The sequence below is a fragment of the Oncorhynchus clarkii genome, chromosome 26 (genome assembly GCF_045791955.1).
Source record: "Oncorhynchus clarkii lewisi isolate Uvic-CL-2024 chromosome 26, UVic_Ocla_1.0, whole genome shotgun sequence".
Lineage (NCBI taxonomy): Eukaryota > Metazoa > Chordata > Actinopteri > Salmoniformes > Salmonidae > Oncorhynchus > Oncorhynchus clarkii.
Window position 1 is genome coordinate 15,101,731 of NC_092172.1, and position 21,331 is coordinate 15,123,061.

The 21,331-nt window shown below is 41.0% G+C and overlaps 2 protein-coding genes across 3 annotated transcripts in view; one reads left to right on the plus strand and one right to left on the minus strand.

The window, feature by feature from the left end:
• The window catches only part of LOC139384741 (neuroplastin-like), a 40,367-nt gene extending 34,762 nt beyond the window's left edge, over positions 1-5,605 (plus strand). For both annotated transcript variants that reach the window (XM_071129608.1, XM_071129609.1), the window contains 2 exons: positions 4,316-4,392; positions 4,528-5,605. In XM_071129608.1, coding sequence (XP_070985709.1) covers positions 4,316-4,376 — 61 coding nt within the window. In that variant the 3' untranslated portion in view covers positions 4,377-4,392; positions 4,528-5,605. The remainder of the gene's footprint in view (positions 1-4,315; positions 4,393-4,527) is intronic.
• A 142-nt stretch (positions 5,606-5,747) lies between these two features.
• LOC139384742 (REC114 meiotic recombination protein) lies at positions 5,748-14,236 on the minus strand. Its single transcript, XM_071129610.1, has 6 exons — positions 14,147-14,236; positions 13,795-13,884; positions 7,709-7,792; positions 6,952-7,143; positions 6,323-6,397; positions 5,748-5,991 (listed from the first exon to the last, which is right to left on the minus strand). The coding sequence occupies exons 1-6, from the start codon at positions 14,234-14,236 to the stop codon at positions 5,827-5,829; spliced, it is 696 nt and encodes a 231-aa protein (XP_070985711.1). The 3' UTR covers positions 5,748-5,826.
• Positions 14,237-21,331: the final 7,095 nt, after the last annotated feature.

Genomic DNA, 21,331 nt, shown 5'->3' on the forward strand with positions numbered 1-21,331 from the left:
TTCCAACAATTGTTTACAGACAGATTATTTCACTTACAATTCACTGTATCACAATTCCAGTGGGTCAGAAGTTTACATACACTAAGTTGACTGTGCCTTTAAACAGGTTGGAAAATTGCAAAAAATGATGTTATCAAATCAAATGTATTTATAAAGCCCTTCTTACATCAGCTGATATCTCAAAGTGCTGTACAGAAAACCAGCCTAAAACCCCAAACAGCAAGCAATGTAGGTGTAGAAGCACGGTGGCTAGGAAAAACTCCCATGAAAGGCCAAAACCCAGGAAGAAACCTAGAGAGGAACCAGGCTATGAGGGGTGGCCAGTCCTCTTCTGGCTGTGCCGGGTGGAGATTATAACCGAACATGGCCAAGATGTTCAAATGTTCATAAATGACCAGCATGGTCAAATAATAATAATCACAGTAGTTGTCGAGGGTGCAGCAAGTCAGCACCTCAGGAGTAAATGTCAGTTGGCATTTCATACCCATTTATTAAGAGTATCTATACCGCTCCTGCTGTCTCTAGAGAGTTAAAAACAGCAGGTCTGGGACAGGTAGCACGTCCGGTGAACAGGTTCCATAGCCGCAGGCAGAACAGTTGAAACTGGAGCAGCAGCACGGCCAGGTGGACTGGGGACAGCAAGGAGTCATCATGCCAGGTAGTCCTGAGGCATGGTCCTAGGGCTCATGTCCTCCGAAAGAGAGAAAGAGAGAAGACAGGAGAAGATAAGACAGGAGAAGTACTCCAGATATAACAAACTGACCCTAGCCCCCTGACACAAACTACTGCAGCATAAATACTGGAGGCTGAGACAGGAGGGGTCAGGAGACACTGTGGCCCCATCCGATGATACCCCCGGACAGGGCCAAACAGGAAGGATATAACCCCACCCACTTTGCCAAAGCACAGCCCCCACACCACTAGAGGGATATCTTCAACCACCAACTTACCATCCTGAGACAAGGCCGAGAGTATAGCCCACAAAGATCTCCGCCACGGCACAACCCAAGGGGGGGCGCCAACCCAGACAGGAAGATCAGGAAGATGTTGTTGCCATAGAAAACGCAATAGTTCCCCAGGCAGGCATATTGACTACAATCAGAGACCGAATAAACACATGGCTGAAATTAAAGTATAGAAGGAGATGAAGGAGGATCTTGTAATGGGCATGGTTGGAGAAGTCAGAACTCTGTGATTGAGTTTCAATTTCCCTGGCTGCTCCAAAGCCTTTGCTATTTAATATTGTCATAATACGCACAGGCAGAGACAGCAAGGGCAGTTCGTTGCTCCAGAGCCTTTCCGTTCACCTTCACACTCCTGGGCCAGACTACACTCAATCATATGACCCACTGAAGAGATGAGTCTTCAGTAAAGACTTAAAGGTTGAGACCGAGTCTGCGTCTCTCACATGGGTAGGCAGACCATTCCATAAAAATGGAGCTCTATAGGAGAAAGCTGTGCCTCCAGCTGTTTGCTTAGAAATTCTAGGGACAATTAGGAGGCCTGCGTCTTGTGACCGTAGCGTACGTGTAGGTATGTACGGCAGGACCAAACCGGAAAGATAGGTGGGAGCAAGCCCATGTAATGCTTTGTAGGTTAGCAGTAAAAACCTTGAAATCAGCCCTTGCTTTAACAGGAAGCCAGTGTAGGGAGGCTAGCACTGGAGTAATATGATATTTTTTCGGGGTTCTAGTCAGGATTCTAGCAGCCGTATGTCATGGCTTTAGAAGCTTCTGGTAGACTAATTGACATCATTTCAATCAAGTGGAGGTGTATTTCAAGGCCTACCTTCAAACTCAGTGCCTCTTTGCTTGACATCATGGAAAAATCCAAAGAAATCAGCCAAGACCTCACGAAAACAATTGTAGACCTCCATAAGTCTGGTTCATCCTTAGGATCAATTTCCAAATGAATGAAGGTACCACGTTCATCTGTACAAACAATAGTATGCAAGTATAAACACCATGGGACCACGCAGCCGTCATACCGCTCAGGAAGGAGACGTGTTCTGTCTCCTAGAGATGAATTAACTTTGGTGTGAAAGTGCAATTCAATCCCAGAACAACAGCAAAGGACATTGTGAAGATGCTGGAGGAAACAGGTACAAAAGTATCTACATCCACAGTAAAACAAGTCCTATATCGACATAACCTGAAAGGCCGCTCAGCAAGGAAGAAGCCACTGCTCCAAAACCACCATAAAAAAAGCCAGACCACGGTTTGCAACTGCAAACCGTGGTCCTTCTATTCTGGTTATAGCCCATTTTCACTGTTCTGTGAAGGGTGTAGTACATAGCATAGCACGATATCTTCAGTTTCTTGGCAATTTCTCCCATGCAATAGCCTTCATTTCTCAGAACAAGAATAGACTGATGAGTTTTAGAAAGTTATTTGTTTTTGGCCATTTGAGCCTCTAATCAAACATACAAATGCCGATGCTCCAGATATTCAACAAGTCTTTAAGAAGGACAGTTTTATTGCTTGTTTAATCAGCACAAACGTTTTCACCTGTGCTAATATAATTGCAAAACTGTTTTCTAATGATTAAAAGGGCTGCAATCCCGTTAACGGGATGATATGACAACAGCCAGTGAAAGTGCAGGGCGCCAAATTCAAAACAACAGAAATCTCATAATTAAAATTCCTCAAACATACATGTATCTTGTACCGTTTTAAAGGTAATCTTGTTGTTAATCTCACCACAGTGTCCGATTTCAAATAGGCTTTACAGCGAAAGCACCACAAACGATTATGTTAGGTGACCACCAACTCACAGAAAAATTCTGCCATTTTTCCAGCCAAAGAGAGGAGTCACAAAAAGCACAAATAGAGATAAAATTAATCACTAACCTTTGTTGATCTTCATCAGATGACACTCATAGGACTTCATGTTACACAATACATGTATGTTTTGTTTGATAAAGTTCATATTTATATTTTAAAAAATCTCAGTATACATTGACGCTACGCTATTGAACCTACGTTCACTAGTTCCAAAAACATCCCGTGATATTGCAGAGAGCCACATCATTTTACAGAAAAATTAATTATAAATGTCGATAAATACAATTGTTAGACATGGAAATATAGATATACCTCTCCTTAATGCAACAGCTGTGTCAGATTTCAAAAAAACTTTAAGGAAAAAGCAAACCATGCAATAATCTGAGACGGCGCTCAGAAAATAAATAAAATTATCCGCCATGTTGAACAGAAATCAGAAATCACATTATAAATATTCCCTTACCTTTGACGATCTTCATCAGAATGCACTCCCAGGAATCCTAGTTCCACAATAAATGCTTGATTTGTTCGATAATGTCCATTATATATGTCCAAGTAGCTACTTTTGTTAGCACGTTTAGTACGCAAATCAACACTCGTGCAGGTCCATCCGAACGTCGGACCTAAACTTCCAAAAGTTATATTACAGGTCGAAGAAACTTGTCAAACAAAGTATAGAATCAATCTTTAGGATGTTGTTATCATAAATCTTCAATAAAGTTCCAACCGGAGAATTCCTATGTCTGTAGAGAAGCCATGGAACGCAGGTCGCTATCATGTGAAATGCGCGTGACCAGGACCTGGCTCTCTGCTAGACCACTGACTCAAAGAGCTCCCATCCGGCTCCACCACACAGTAGAAGCCTCATTCAAGTTTCTAAAGACGGTTGACATCGAGTGGAAGCCCTAGGAAGTGCAACTTTATCCATATCCCACTGTGTATTCAATAGGGGCTGGGTTGAAAATCGACCAACCTCAGATTTCTCACTTCCTGTTTGGATTTCTTCTCAGGTTTTTGCCTGCCATATGAGTTCTGTTATACTCACAGACATCATTCAAACAGTTTTAGAAACTTCAGAGTGTTTTCTATCCAATACCAATAATACTATGCATATATTAGGAACTGGGACTAAGGAGCAGGCTGTTTACCATGGGGCACCTTTCATCCAAGCTACTCAATACTGCCCCTACAGCCATAAGAAGTTAAATCGCTTTTTATTATTATAAACTTGGATTAGCTAACACAACGTGTCATTGGAACACAGGAGTGATGGTTGCTGATAATGGGCCTCTGTACGCCTATGTAGATATTCCATTAAAAGAATCTGCCGTTTCCAGCTACAATAATAATTTACAACATTAACAATGTCTACACTGTATTTCTGATTAATTTGATGTTATTTTAATGGACAAAAAATTTGCTTTTCTTTCAAAAACAAGGACATTTCTAAGTGACCCCAAACTTTTGAACGGTAGTGTACTTATCATAATTTCCCCCTGGAACTGACTAAACTCATGGTATTTCTTCACTAGGAAAACAAATTCGACAAACAACCACAAAGACAAAAACGTGCGCCAGAGGAATACGAAATGAGAAGCTACTCGTTACAGTGAGTATTCTGGCCTTTAGAAAAAGGAATCTAAGGCATATGGAAGTCAACATTGAACTAAGTGATATACTGTAGGAATGTGATCATGTGCACAGGGTATACTAATTCCTTCCTCCCCCTGATTTTCATTAACAGATGACTAACTGCATATCTTGACCACATGAAGGTATCTGAGGAGAGGCAATTTTTAATGAAGCATATCTCGTCTCTCTCTTATGAGAAAAAACAATAACAGCGTAACACTGGCAGAAAAGAACAAGATGGCTGTCTTAAGCATGCCTTATTCAGTCTTACATGAACAGTCCTGGACGGAGAGATGACTAATTCCATCACGAAAGGTGTGCACATCTTTTTTTTGTGTGCCGTTTGATGTCTCTTTTATTCATTTTATCATGTCCTCCAACAAGAGGTGATCCTTTTTGTATTACATATCATGTAAAACGCATGCAAATTATTACGCAATAGGATGCCCAGAATAGACTTTGTTGTTTTCCCTCATGTCTGTGTGGCTATTTTGCATCCAAAGGAATTATGTTTTTTTATGAAATTGTCCTGAACTGAAAAATACTGTTATATTCTTAAATAACTTTGTACAGCTGATTCATTGTCATTAAACTATGTTTGATTTAGTGAAAAGAAAGTCCACTCTTAACAGCCATTATAGTGAAAATGTGATGCAAGGGATTCAAAGTCTGGCAGTATTTACTTGAAAATGAATATAGAAAATGACTACTATATATCTATCTAGTTATAAATAAAATTACAATTAAGTGTTTATTTTTCAGAGTAATTTAGGATGTCTTGTATATGTTGAGGTACGAGTGTTCAAACAATAGCAAATACTGTATGTGAAGAAAAAAAGACATTTTATATTTCCCAACTTAATTCATTCATTTTTATTTTTCTGAAATTGTACAGCATGGCTATTATCCTATGCAATATGTATTCATATCTAGATATATTGGGGGTAGTTTGTTTTTCTCAGTGAAGCTTTAATATTGTGGGATCACTTGGAAGCTGGTATAGCAAAATGCACTGCTGTAGCTGCATGACTCCTGTCCTATAAATACAGTGTATCCATGTGTATTGCAGTGCAAATGGACCGACATTAGGCTGGAAATGGAAGGAGCTACGGTATCTCTAGCCACGATAAAACATCAGACCAATAACATACGAGACCAATACATTTTTGAAAATAAAAGGCTCCAAAATATATTTTGTTTCTTTGCCTCGAAAATCCTTTCTAGAAACCGCAACATTTGTGCCGGTTTAAATATCCTCCTACAACACAATGGTCACTATGTTCCAGCACACATTTACAAAATCAGCAGCATGAAGAACAACACATCCCCCAACCCACCTCCCACATGTGTACCGTGTGTAGTGAGTTGACCTGTCTCTCTCTGGCTGTTTGTGTTGATGAGCTTCAGCTCCTCAGTCCTGGAGCACTCTCCTCAGCTCCCCCTCCACCTCCTCCACCAAGGCAGGGAAGCTGGGGTCCAAGAGACACAGGCGGACAAAGGGCTCCAGCTCCCCACGGGACAGAGCACTGTGGCGGTACACCAGGGGCAAGGACAGACCATGCTCGCCCAGGAAGTGCTGAGAAAAAAATAGATAGACCAGGGACCTGTTCATTTCTTTGTATACAATTAAAACCATGATATTGGCTAACTATAATCTCCCAAGTCAGTTAGGTGTTCATTATTTCATTGGCCTACCCTGCACTTCAGTAGTGGCGGGGAATAACTACAACCCCATGAAGTGTAGGTTACATTCAAGCTCAGTGGGTGAGAGTAGTAATGTTAAATAGCTACTATTTATTCACCTTGCGCAATTGTCAAACTCCATCAAGTGATCATTACATGAATCATCACCCTCAGCATTCATCAGTCATCTATCTAATCACTGTGTTGTGTCAGTACCAACCTACCTGGGTAAGACGTTTGATGGATAAAGAGCCCTGGACGACCTCCGGTTCAGTAGCCATATCCTCCCCAGCACCCGCCTGATGACAAGGTTAAAAGAGATGATACTAATGCCACAGGACTTTACAGGGCAACACACCAAGGGAGGTTAAGCTGCATCATAGCTGTATCCTTTATTGAATGATTTCCCTCAGTCATCATGGTTCATTCATCCTCACTGACAGCTTTTTCAAATGTGTGTGATGGTGTTTATTGTTGGTTTCATTTCTCCCCCTTCTGCGTGGGGAGGTTAAGGATGAACATATTTCACATTGTCATTGATTCATACATAAAATCCATATTAACCTAGTTGGTTCCAGGGCCATTCAGTATTAAACAAGCTATATTGTTTTCATGCCTGTAAATAGCACCATCTAGTGGGTGATTCTTACTGTAACAACAGCAACTTTAATACCTTAACTATAGTTTGCCTCATACATTATGAAGAATAACATTCTTAAAATAAGAACAGCTTTAAAGGTGAAAAAAACAAACATGCAATGCACTCACTTCAATTAGATAATGTATTGCAGGAGCTGTTCCAATTCAGATGTTCCAAAATACATGTTGTCAGTGTGTATGTGTTGTTGAGTACCTGTTGATTCTGTGCAGTGGTCTTGGTAGGGGGCTGATTGGGTGTTGGGGGGCAGCTGAGTGGTGGTGGTGGGGGCCCCCTCTGTGTGGTGACAGGCAGGTACTCCTTCAGTCTGAGTACTGCACTGCTACACTCCTCCAGGGCCTCAGCCCTGCTGCCACTGAACTGCATCCTGATCAGACGGCTCTCCCCCTGCATATACACAGCATTGTTTCGTTTGAGAGCTAGCCAATATCTCCTCTTCGAATGCTACTAAGACAATCTTAACAAGCTTGACACGCCACTTACAATTCATCAGTGGCACTTATCTAGAACACTTATTTAGCCTACATATCACTCACAAGCCAGGCCCTTGGCAGAACATGGGCAACCAAAGCACTGCTTACAGCCAGCTAGTTGTTCCAAGACTGGTAAAATGCATCGTGTCAGGCCTCAGATCCCCTTAAATCAGGCCATTTAATGACCAATTACACTGTTGTCTCAGCACAGCCACCCCTGCCAAACATCAGGTCTGCCACGCTCATGTCAGTGTGAAATCTGGCTATGGTAAATAAAGCTGCCACTATACAAATTGCTGAGGAAATTACAGACTAAAATTACGGTGTTGCCTTGTAGTCAACATTAGCCTAAGTTTCATATAAAACTAGGTGCTAGAATAATAATACAATTTGGTATGTAGACTCTTGTATACTTTAGCTAGCTACTATTTAAAAATTGGTGTTGTTTCTTAAAGCAAATAAAGGCTTTCGCAACCCACCTTAACAGTCAGACGGAACAGCAGGGTATCTGATTTCTGCTGAACTTTGAGGTAGCTTGGAGCATCAAGTAAGGAAAACCCATCCTGAAAAATATGGAATCACAACAATCAGACAGACTAACAATTGTAAACAAACAACAGTCAAAAGTCATAGTAGTAAAACCAAAGTCATATTGGATAGGGCACACAGCTAATCCTCATGTCTTCAATGAGACATACAAATCCATTTAATAGTATCAGACGGAGCATGCAGCAATCACAGCTCTACTTTTGGTTAGCAGGATCTCAAATGATCTGAAATGACATAAGTACGCCTGCAGGGGGCTCTATTGACTCAGGAACCCATCCAGACCCTGTGACCAGCATCATGCCATCAGAATGTCTTTGGAAAGATAACTTCCATCTCAAACAACCAGCTGTTGGAGGCTGAATGTTGTTGAACTAAATATTAGTTTTGATTGAGTCATAAGGTCTGTTCGAATACTCATACAAACCGTACTATTTGTGACGTGAATTGAGTATATAAACTCAGCAAAAAAATAAACGTCACTTTTTCTTTCAACAATAATTTGTAAAAATCCAAATAAAAAAGAATGCGTTTAAACACCGTTTCCCATGCTGGTTCAATGAGCCATAAACAATTAATGAACATACACCTGTGGAACGGTTGTTAACGTTAAGACACTAACAGCTTATAGACGGTAGGCAATTAAGGTCACAGTTATGAAAACTTCGTACACTAAAGTGGCCTTTCTACTGACTCTGAAAAACACCAAAAGAAAGATGCCCAGGGTCCCTACTCAACTGCGTGAACATGCCTTAGGCATGCTGCAAGGAGGCATGAAGACTGCAGAAGTGGCCAGGGCAATAAATTGCAATGTCCGTACTGTGAGACACCTAAGACAGTGCTACAGGGAGACAGGACACACAGCTGATTGTCCTCGCAGTGGCAGACCACGTGTAACAACACCTGCAAAGGATCGGTACATTCGAACATCACACCTGCGGGACAGGTACAGGATGGCAACAACAACTGCTCGAGTTCCACCAGGAACACACAATCCCTCCATCAGTGCTCAGACTGTCCGCAATAGGCTGACAAGAGGCTGGATTGAGGGCTTGTAGGCCTGTTGTAAGGCAGGTCATCACCAGACATCACCGAAAAAAATGTTGCCTGTGGGCACAAACCCACCGTCCCTGGACCAGACAGCACTGGCAAAAAGTGCTCTTCACTGACAAGTTGCAGTTTTGTCTCACCAGGGGTGATGGTCGGATTCGCAGATTGATTTGGAAGTGGAGGGTCCATCATGGTCTGGGACAGTGTGTCACAGCATCATCGGACTGAGCTTGTTATCATTGCAGGCAATCTCAACGCTGTGCGTTACAGGGAAGACATCCTTCTCCCTCATTTGGTACCCTTCCTGCAGGCTCATCCTGACATGACCCTCCAGACTGACAATGCCACCAGCCATACTGCTTGTTCTGTGCATGATTTCCTTCAAGACAGGAATGTCAGTGTTCTGCCATGGCCAGCGAAGAGCCCGGATCTCAATCCCATTGAGCACGTCTGGGACCGATTGGATCAGAGGGTGAGGGCTAGGGCCATTCCATTGGGTCAGAAGTTTACATACACTCAATTAGTATTTGGCAGCATTGCCTTTACATTGTTTAACTTGGGTCAAACGTTTTGGGTAGCGTTCCACAAGATTCCCACAATGAGTTGGGTGAATTTTGGCCCATTCTTCCTGACAGAGCTGGTCTAACAGTCAGGTTTGTAGGCCTCTTTGCTCGCACACGCTTTTTACGTTCTGCTCACACATTTTCTATAGGATTGAGGTCAGGGCTTTGTAATGGCCACTCCAATACCTTGACTTTGTTGCCCTTAAGACATTTTGTCACAACTTTGAAAATGTGCTTGGGGTCATTGTCCATTTGGAAGAACCATTTGTGACCAAGCTTTAACTTCCTGACTGATGTCTTGAGATGTTGCTTCAATATATCCACATAATTGTCCTCCCTATGATGCCATCCATTTTGTGAAGTGCACCAGTCCCTTCTGCAACAAAACACCCCCACAACATGATGCTGCCACCCCAGTGCTTCACGGTTGGGATGGTGTTCTTCGGCTTGCAAGCCGAACATAATGATGGTCATTATGGCCAAACAGCTCTATTTTTGTTTCATCAGACCAGAGGACATTTCTCCATAAACTACAATCTTTGTCCCCTTGTGCAGTTGCAAACCGTAGTCTGGCTTTTTTATGGCGGTTTTGGAGCACTGGCTTCTTCCTTGCTGAATGGCCTTTCAGGTTATGTCGATATAGGACTCGTTTTGCTGTGAATATAGTTACTTTTGTACCTGTTTCCTCCAGCATCTTCACAAGGTCCTTTGCTGTTGTTCTGGGATTGATTTGCACTTTTCGCACCAAAGTCCGTTGATCTCTAGGGGACAGAAATCATTTCCTTCCTGAGCGGAATGACGGCTGCGTCGTCCCATGGTGTTTATACTTGCATACTATTGTTTGTACAGATGAACGTGGTACTTTCAGGCGTTTGGAAATTGCTCCCAAGGATGAACCAGACTTGCGGAGGTCTACCATTTTTTTCTTAGGTCTTGGCTGATTTCTTTTGATTTTCCAATGATATCAAGCAAAGAGGCAGAGTTTGAAGGTAGGCCTTGAAATACATCCATAGGTACACCTCCAATTGACTCAAATTATGTCAATTAGCCTATCAGAAGCTTCTAAAGCCATGAAATAATTTTCTGTAATTTTCGAAGATGTTTAAAGGCACGGTCAATTTAGTGTGTGTAAACTTCTGACCTACTGGAATTGTGATACAGTGAATTATAAGTGAAATAATCTATCTGTAAACAATTGTTGGAAAAATTACTTTTGTCATGCACAAAGTAGATGTCCTAACCGACTTGCCAAAACTATAGTTTGTTAACAAGAAACTTATGGAGTGGTTGAAAAAAGTGTATGTAAACTTCTGACTTCAACTGTACCTAACGTTAGTTGGCTACTAATACATCGAACTTGCCAGGCAGTATTATTAACTATCTGCTATCTAACTAACTACCCAACGTTTATTGACTTGATCATTTACATAATTCTTAGCTAAGTGGCATGGACATTGTTCATTCTGGCTATCTACTCCGATTTCAGAGCACTCTCGCGCAGAATAACTGATGAATTCACGAATGCTCAACACCCGTTGAATATGGCCGGTGTCAGTAAACGTCAGCAAAAGAAAGCATAAATATATTGTTGCCAGCAGCAGTTACAGTCACCAACACTCTAGATAACATGAAAACAGCATAATCAGCTCTGCTAGGGCAAGTAAAATGGTCAGAGTGAGGTGTTCTCTCAGTCTCATTTGTGTCTGGAAGTAGCTAGCCAACGTTAGCTTGGGTGCTTGACTGCCTTTGAACACTCGGATCAACCCTACTCCTCGGCCAGAGCGTCCAGTGTGCGCTCTGAACGCGCCAAACTTATGAACGGACAATCTGACAATTTGGATTTACAAACACACAGAGCACACTCTGGCACTCCAAATTGAATTTACGAACACAACCGAAATCGTAAAATGTTTAGCTAGTCAGTTCTTATGCTAACAAGCTAGCAAGAGGTTGCATAGCAACAGCATCAACTTCAGGTAGACAGGCGAAGCTCTAGTACGCTCAACTGAAACAATACGGTTTGTTTACAGTATACTAAAATGAACTAATAGTATATAGTATGTAGTAAATACTCATTAAGTATGTAGTATACAGTATGTTAGTATGGGTATTCGAACACAGCTAAAGTCTGTTGAGTAGAAATCTCTCCATGATTAGGCTACAATGAATAAAAACAGGTGTTAGTTTAGTTCCAAGTATGAATCAGAAGCTTTTCTAACCAAGTGAAAAATGACACTTTCCTGAATACTTTCAGATGTCATCTGACACCTTACAATTTATAACTATTTAACATCAACTAAAGTACAAATCTATTTAAACACTATTCTGTTTAGTAGTTTCTTCAGCATTGGAATTTGCGTTGAAATGTACCAGGGAAATATAGGTCAATAATACCTGCTGTGTTGACAGGAGACAGTAGTTGTGTTTTGCACATTATTAATGATAGAAAATGTGTTGGACCTTGTCCTGAGCACGGGGAAATGCTAGCTTTATGACAGGATATTTGGAATAACATTTTACCATAGCAACATATCCTTCTTAGTGATATAGATACTGCAAGTTATGTTTCTCCATTTCAAATGGACTTCAGCACATTGGAGGGATGGATACTCTACTCAGCTCTGTTACATAAAACATTACACTTCAGCTCCGTACTTCCAGATTCAAAACAGATTTCAATTTTCCTACTCCGCTGAGATGTTCTGAAGGGATTACATCAAATTTGTATTTTTAGTTGAAAATTATCATATCAGGAAGGCATCACATTACATAATTTCAACAAGACTTGTCAAGTCATTCTGAGGCATAGCCAATCGTTTTCTGAGTCAGGTTGAGAGGTTCCATTTTCTATAATCCCAATCCCCTCCTTCCTCCAAATACTGAGAGAAAGACCCTATTAAACCATATCTTAGAATCAGGAGTAATCTGGATGATGATTACACTCAATAACCCTCTCTCTCCTCCAGCATGGTGCATCCTAATATGGCATCATCATTCAGTTGGGACTCCCCTGGCATCAGCCACCGTGTATTACTGTAAACTCCCTTTATTGAAAGATACTCAAGAGCGTTAAGATTAAGGGCGCCAATCTATCAATGACCGCTATCCCCTTTTGTCAGAGAGCACTTTGTGTCCTGACCTGAATAAGCATGTAGCCTTGCCTGGCACCCTGGCTCAGCAAGATGGCTGTAGCCACTTTCCATCCATCACTTGATGTGGCTTAGCGCAGCTATGGCCATTGTGCTTCTACAGCAATTTCTGCTGAGTCTCTCAGCTGCACACAGAGTCTGGCAGTGAACCTTGAGAAGACACAGGATAAACTGCACACTAACACAGGCACTAACCACACTAGCCTAGTGGTTAGAGCGTTGGACTTGTAACTGAAAGTTTGCAAGATCAAGCTGACAAGATAAAAATCTGTCCTTCTGCCCCTGAACAAGGCAGTTAACCCACTGTTCCTAGGCTGTCATTGAAAATAAGATTTTATTCTTAACTGACTTGCCTGTAAAATAAATCAAATAGAAAGTACAACAGCAACATAGCTGGTGTTCAGTACTTGTTTTCGTTCCCTGAGCGTGAAGAACCCAGCAACGTTGCAGTTCTTGACACACTCAAACTGGTGCACCTGGCACCTACTACTATAACCCATTCAAAGACACTGCAATCTTTTGTCGTGCCCATTCACCCTCTGAATGGCACACACACACACAATTAATGTCTCAAGGCTTAAGAATCCTTCTTTAACCTGTCTCTTTCCCTTTATCTACACTGATTGAAGTGGATTTAACATGTGACATAAATAAGTGTTGATAGCTTTCAACTGGATTCACCTGGTAAGTATGTCATGGAAAGAACAGGTGTTCCTAATTTTTTGTACAGTCAGTGTAATTAGGCCAACAGGTTGGACAATAACAGTTATTATGTCTATGGAGTGTACATTTGGCAATCATTTGGTATATAATAATGAGTTATTGAATATATTGGGGGAATTTTAATTTGTATTTGATCTTATTTGGATACATTGATATTTGGCCTAGAGATGTGGATGTGTGAAATGTGCAAGTGTAACCGATGTGAAATGGCTAGCTATCTAGCGGTGGTGCGCGCTAACAGCGCTTCAATCGGGTGACGTCACTTCAATCGAGCTCTGAGACCTGAAGTAGAAGTTCCCCTTGATCTAAATAGGCTGTGGCTTTTGTGGCGCGATGGGTAACTACGCTTCGTGGGTGTCACTATGTGTGCAGAGGATCCTTGGTTCGAGCCCAGGTAGGGTAGAGGAAAGGAAGCTATACTGTTACACGAGTCCAGCTCAAAGACGGTAAAAACTAGATTCAGATCCATCCAGGAATTACTTTACTTTTTGACATCAAAGGACATATAATGTAGTTAGACCTCAACTCACTTACCAGAAGATCGTGGCCTTGGGACACCAACATATGACCAGATTCCACAATGGTGAGCACCAATTCACCCGCGCTTTCACTGGGCTCAAACATCTAGAGAAGTTTCAAGACACATTTTCAACATCTACAGCTGGATGATTCACAATCACATCTGAGGCAAGTTCTTTCACTAACCATAATGTAAAGTGTAGGCCTATAAGTCTTTTATTTACTAATGTAGTAAACTAGTCTACATTTGTAAACAACGTTTGGTTAGCCTATCTAGCATGTGGCATTAGGTAGCTAACTTTAGCTAGCGTCATCCACTACAACACAGACGTTGGACAAAATTCACGACTAGACAACTTCATGTCACCTTCCATGGATTACCGCCGTCTTCTTTGGTCCCAGGCAAAAAACGTCCAAAGCGTTTCAACGTCCATATAGATTTATGTACAGTTGCCATTTGTAAAAACAATTCTAATAATAATATATATATATATATATATATCTCAGAAGAGCTATATATCAGAAATCACGAGTCACGCCTGTAGATTGGGTTTCTGTGTGCGCGCATGCGCTGGGTTCTGGCTGGGGATGCTAGAAGTGCGACTTTTTTTGTGCTTGCCTATCACACATGTTGCACCTACTCAACTCTAACCTAATCCCCAGGCTCAATTGCTCAACCTTTGATTCGTTTAGTGATGTGTTAGCGGTGCTGGGTTAGAATAGAGACCACGTTTACATGCGCACAGTATTCATAGCGCATACACCGCTTACGTGTTTACATGCACCTTTGATATCCCGCTCACGTGCATCTCTGTACCCATGAATAAACAGAATATTCCCCATTTAAATGTATATAGAATAGTAACTGAAATATGGACACTGACTGTAGGCCAATAACCTCTCACAAATATAATATTAACTCATGCAGAATTATGCATTTCTTGCAGTAAAATTATACAACAAATGTTAATTTAGTCTCAGGAACAGGAGTGGAGAAATATGATTTCTTTCTTTCAGCCTCTCTTTAGAAAATGTGAATGAGCATGTCATGTAATGTGTTATGTGTTATACAAGCAGTATTTCACCAGTGGTGGTTGCTGATGTTTAAGATAAGGTAGGCCAATTATTTTTTTATGAGCATGGCCTTATTTCTATTACAGCATATTGGATGACTGTAATTCATATTCCATTCACCCAGCTCAATGTAACATCGATAGGTTTAGGCTACTACATGATCCTCAAATTTTCCCAAAACCAATAATGAGGTTGCTAAAACCTAGCCTACGAATGAAAGTTTACAACGTAGGTGCACAGGTCGAGAGAAAAATGTGAGTAATAGAGGTGACAGTGACACATTCAGTACCGCCTTGCACACTCTTGCCTGCATCTAGCTGATATAGGGTGTAATCATTAGTCCACCAGTTGGAAACAAGCGTTTCTATTGGATAAATTCAAATATGTTTATCCCTGTTTCGTTCTGTTTGCTTCTGTTGAAGAAACGTCAATCAACAGAATCGGGGGAATGAATACACCCTTGATCACACGCAAACACAGTTCACTTTCACAGCAGCCACATACAAACAGCATGAACATTTTGATCGTTGTATAATTCCTTTTCGCATCTACACGCTTTCCTCCTCCCACCTTTTCCGTTAGCTTCTGGATTTCAGTACACAACACATCAGCTGTCTGTGACCAGGCAAAAAAAACTTTCCAAGCCAAACCTTCCTATCATAACTGCTAACCGCTACACACAGCCTACATCGTTGTCACCATATTAGCTAACAACATTAGAAATGTCATAGTCAATATAGCCTCTAGAACTAACGTGTTAGTAAACACGCTACAATCATGCAGTACAGTGTACAGTCAGCAAGAAGTTACACCCAGTAGCAATCATTTAATAAAACCAAAAGCTTACCTTGGTCTTGGAAGAGTTCAAGTGTTGGATAGCCATAGCCAGATAGCTAACATAGTATTCCTCTGTTTGGTCCCGGGTGTTTTAGTAGGCTAAACTAGCTAGCTAAATGAAAGTGAAAGTTGAAAAAAAAAATTATAGTTATTTCTCTCTCTCTCTCTCTCTCTCTCTCTCTCTCTCTCTTGCTTTTCCTTCATTTTTAAATAAATACATTTCTTCAAAACTGTTCAACTATTGACTATCTTTGAGTCAACTACTCACCACATGTTATACACTGCAGTCCTAGCTAGCTGTAGCTTATGCTTTTAGTACCAGATGTATTCTCTTTTCCTTTCATTGGGTGGACAACATTGCAGTTCATGCTGCAAGAACTCTGATAGGTTGTCCTCCAGAAATTGTCATAATTGCTGTGTAAGTCTATGGAAGGGGGTGAGAACCATGAGCCTCCTTGGTTTTGTATTTAAGTCAATGTACCCAGAGGAGGACGGAAAATGGTGGTGCTACCCTCAGAGTGCTGTTGAGCCTACTGTAGACCTTCATTGCAAAACGGTTTGTTTTAATTATTTATTTGGTGACGTGAATATATTTAGTATAGGCCTAGTTTTAGGCCCCCAATTTTTTTTGTGTGTTTCACTTTATATATATATATATATATATATATATATATATATATTTATTTATTTATTTATTTATTTATTTATTTATTTATTTTCCCCCCTTTTTTCCACCAATTCCGTGGTATTCAATTGGTAGTTACAGTCTTGTCCCATCACCGCAACTCCCGTATGGACTCAGGAGGTCGAGAGCTGTGCGTTCTCTGAAACACAACCCAGCCAAGCCGCACTGCTTCTTGACACACTGCTTGCTTAACCCGGAAGCCAGCCGCACCAATGTGTCGGAGGAAACACCGTACACCTGGTCTACCGTGTCAGCGTACATTGCGCCCGGTCCGCCATAGGAGGCGCTAGTGCGCAATGGGACAAGAATATCCCTGTCGGCCAAACCCTCCCCTAACCCAGACAACGCTGGGCCAATTGTGCACTGCCCCATGGGTCTCCCGGTCGTGGCCCGCTGCGACAGAGCCTGGACTCAAACCAGGATCTCTAGTGGCACAGACCGTAGACCACTCAGGAGGCACTATATTTATTTTGATGAAATTCACTGAGGAGGATCGTCCTCAACTTCCTCCTCTGAGGAGCTTTAACTGATTTTCAACCACATAAAATATGCACCCAAGACGAACTGAAGTCTTATCAGAAACTTGTTTCATGGTTTTCTCAGCTTTTCATTTCCTTAAAACCGGTCAAACTGATGACATTTGGATATTTTCCACAGGACCAATCTTTCCACTGTTTTAGAATTATTGCGTTTTCTTCCCGGTCCCTAAACAAAACAGACAACTTTACCATTGTTACCTAGATTACTAATGCATTCATTCTATCGATGTAAGACATTATTCTGCTGAGCACTACTTTATTTAGTCTTCTGGGGCAACAAGTTATGACAGAAGAGAAGCTGCATGTATCTTAACTATAGTTGACATAGCAAATGTCGAACAAAATGTCTGAAATTATAATATGGCCTACCAAATGTTGGAAATTATAAGCAGAAACATGTCTAAATTAGGGGTGAAAGTAGCCAGTAGGCTATAAGGTCCAGTGCGGAGTATCAGCAAAATAAATAATTATTATTTGAAGTGATTTGTTTGACAATCAGATTAAAACATCATCACACTACACCATGATATGTAAAACTGAGCCTGTGCAGACTGAGAAAAACAACAGTAAAGGGGATAAGATGTTTACATGCCTCAGTATCCCGTCTAAGATCTGCATATCCCAGGCATCTTATCCGAGTTTCTCATACCCGGGATACAAGATTTTTCGGGTTATTGTAAACGGAATATGATGTTTATGTGTCAACTAAAAAAATGAATAGTTCAGTATCCCGAATAATAACGGGATATTGGTGTGCATGTGAACGTGGTCAGTGTAGTGTACAGATGTAGGATCTTAATTTGAGCCATGTTTGCTGTATCAGGAAAATAATCCTGGAAATGTGAATTATATGTGGATTACAATGAAATTACATTTTTTGTAGGGGTTAATAAATTTTTCATAAGGAAAAATCAAGTCTGAAATTTCAAGGTGGAAATTACAAACTTCATAAGCCTTTTTAAACCTCAAATACAAGTTTTACATTTCCTGCATTACATCATTAGGCTATATATTAGGCTATAGGCTAAAAACGGTATAATGGGTCTGCACTGAAAAAGTCACATAACGCTTACTTAATTTTTTAGGTTTATTTATTATTTTTACTGCATCAGGGATAGCGTACACAGACGTTTCGGCTTGCAGTCTTCTTCAGTGTGTAGGTAGAAAATGTTTTATTCAAAACCGTGTTTGTAGGGAAAAACCGATGAGCAGCAGGTGCTTTTAATCAGGGTTGCCACTCATCTGCCAATCAGGGATGTGGCTTTTCTGATCTACCTGTATACCACAACGAAATTCAGAATTATTGGGTATGGGATCGGCCACGAAGGGCAATTGAGGGCATCAGGCGTGAACCATTCATGAATCAATTGCCTTAGGTGTCGGCTCACTTGGATACATTATATCATTTCATGAAATGGCTTACCACAGCCTATATCCTTTTTTAACATTCATTAAGTTGATTTCATTTGTATCATGTAGGCATTGTTTAAGTTGAGCAAAATAGACAAAAAATACATCTCTATAACCCTTTAACCATGTATATTTCATATACATTTTGAAAAAACGTGGACATGTTTGGTCTGTGAAAGTTATCTTGATAAATCACCTGTGCTGTATGGCATTAAATTAGTGCAGCAGTTTCCCTTACCAGCTGATCATTCTACCACAGCTGCTGTCTGTATATCCTACAACCTGATGAACAAAAGCATGAAGAATGGCATAGTAGCGTAAGTATCACCTTTGGACACGCATAGCCTGGGCTGGCATAAAACAATCCCGAGGGGATATACTGTTGAAGTCGGAAGTTTACATTCACTTAGGTTGGAGTCATTAAAACACATTTTTCAAACACTCCACAAATTTCTTGTTAAAATAAACTATAGATTTGGCAAGTTGGTTAGGACATCTACTTTGTGCATAACACAAGTAATTTTTCCAACAATTGTTTACAGACAGATTACTTCACTTATAATTCACTGTATCACAATTCCAGTGGGTCAGAAGTTTACAAACACTGAGTTGACTGTGCTTTTAAACAGCTTGGAAAATGATGTCATGGCTTTAGATAGACTAATTGGCATCATTTGAATCAGTTGGAGGTGTACCTGTGGATGTATTTCAATACCTACCTTCAAACTCAGTGCCTCTTTGCTTGACATCATGGGAAAATCAAAAGAAATCTGCCAAGATCTCAGAAAAAATGGTAGACCTCCACAAGTCTGGTTAATCCTTTGGAGCAATTTCCAAATGCCTGAAGGTACCACGTTCATCTGTACAAACAATAGTATGCAAGTATAAACACCATGGGACCACGTGGCCGTCATACCGCTCAGGAAGGAGACGCGTTCTGTCTCCTAGAGATGAACGTACTTTGGTGTGAAATCCCAGAACAACAGCAAAGGACCATGTGAAGATGCTGGAGGAAACAGGTACAAAAGTATCTATATCCACAGTAAAACGAGTCCTATATCTACATAACCTGAAAGACCGCTCAGCAAGGAAGAAGCCACTGCTCCAAAACCGCCATAAAAAAAACAGACTACGGTTTGCAACTGCACATGGGGACAAAGATCGTAGTTTTTGGAGAAATGTCCTCTGGTCTGATGAAACAAAAATAGAACTGTTTGGCCATTATGACCATCGTTATGTTTGGAGAAAAAAGGGGGGGGGGGGGGGGGGGCTTGCAAGCCGAAGAACACCATCCCAACCGTGAAGTACAGTGGTGGCAGCATCATGTTGTGGGGGTGCTTTTCTGCAGGAGGGACTGGTGCACTTCACAAAATAGATGGCATCATGAGGAAGGGACAATATGTGGATACATTGAAGCAACATCTCAAGACATCAATCAGGAAGTTAAAACTTGGTCGCAAATGGGTCTTCCAAATGGACAATGACCCCAAGCATACTTCCAAAGTTGTGGCAAAATGGCTTAAGGACAACAAAGTCAAGGTATTGGAGTGGCCATTACAAAGCCCCGACCTCAATCCTATAGAAAATTTGTAGGCAGAACTGAAAAAGCATGTGCGAGCAAGGAGGCCTACAAACCTGACTCTTTTACACCAGCTCTGTCAGGAGGAATGGGCCAAAATTCACCCAACTTATTGTGGGAAGCATGTGGAACGCTACCCAAAACGTTTGACCCAAGTTAAACAATGTAAAGGCAATGCTATCAAATACTAATTGAGTGTTTGTAAACTTCTGACCCATTGGGAATATGATGAAAGAAATAAAAGCTGAAAGAAATCATTCTCTCTACTATTATTCTGACATTTCACAGACTTAAAATAAAGTGGTGATAAAGTGGTGATCCTAACTGACCTAAAACAGGGAATTTTTACTAGATTTAAATGTCAGAAATTGTGAAAAACTGAGTTTAAATGTATTTGGCTAAGGTGTATGTAAACTTCCAACTTCAACTGTAACTTTAAAAGGACACAATAGCTATTCAAGAATTGGGGAGAGCTTTGCTTATTTGCAGTTCCTGCCACCCCTTCACCTAACCCTAACTTTAACCCTTCCCCGAACCCTAACTTTAACCTAACTCCTAACCTTAATCCCTAACCCCTCATGCTAGCTAGTGTTAGCCACCTAGCTAGCATTAGCCACCACAAATTGGAATTCGTAACATATCCCTTTTTGCATATTCGTAACATATTATATGAATTGCAAGTCGTAACATATCATAGTAATTTGTAACATATCATACAAAATGGATGATGGACATCCACAAATTAATACATATCATATGAAAGGTAAAATATCATACTAAATGGAGTGTCTCAGATTTATGTAGACTACAGAGTAATACGAAATGCTCTAAAACCACGTTGGCTCCTATGGCAACCCATCAGCTTCATGAATATTCATCCTACCAGAATGCTTGGGACAATAGATGTCAGCGGGTCCTTGGATGCTGCTGCTGATGTAGCCTATGGTGCGTGATTGCATTGCATTGTTTATCATTGAGAGGCAGCTGACACAAATCTGGAGGAAAAGAGCATCCCTCCTTACGCTGTTCATGACCTCCTCGTCTCCTCTCTGTCAGTCGGCACGTCCCTCACATATCATGCTAAGGTGGCTTCTACCAGATTTTCCCCCTCACTTGGTGCGCACACGGTTTGAGCGTACGTGCCTACCATGAGTGTTATGGTGAATCGGACAGCGAGAGAAGGCATATCTAAACTGTAAGGTAATGATCGAGAGAGGAGCCTCTTCCTGTATTTGCACCAGAAGAGCCACAGCCGCCCGTGTCATGTGTATCAGTGTAATGCTTTCAGGGTTTGAGATTAGCTCCAGACTGGTCGCTCTCACTCACAGATAGGGAGCTGTGTGGTTCGTGGCTATACTTCTCAACAATAACCATCCTATTCTGGACATCTATTGCATTTGAAATTGTTCGTTCCGTCTCAATGTCATA

Coding starts and splice junctions, on each gene's coding strand:
- LOC139384742 (XM_071129610.1), bottom strand. CDS start 14,236: ATGGCAACTGTACATAAATCTATATGGACGTTGAAACGCTTTGGACGT. Junction 13,885..14,146: donor ACGGCGGTAATCCATGGAAG/GTGACATGAAGT, acceptor AAACTTCTCTAG/ATGTTTGAGCCCAGTGAAAG. Junction 7,144..7,708: donor TGTTCCGTCTGACTGTTAAG/GTGGGTTGCGAA, acceptor GTGTATATGCAG/GGGGAGAGCCGTCTGATCAG.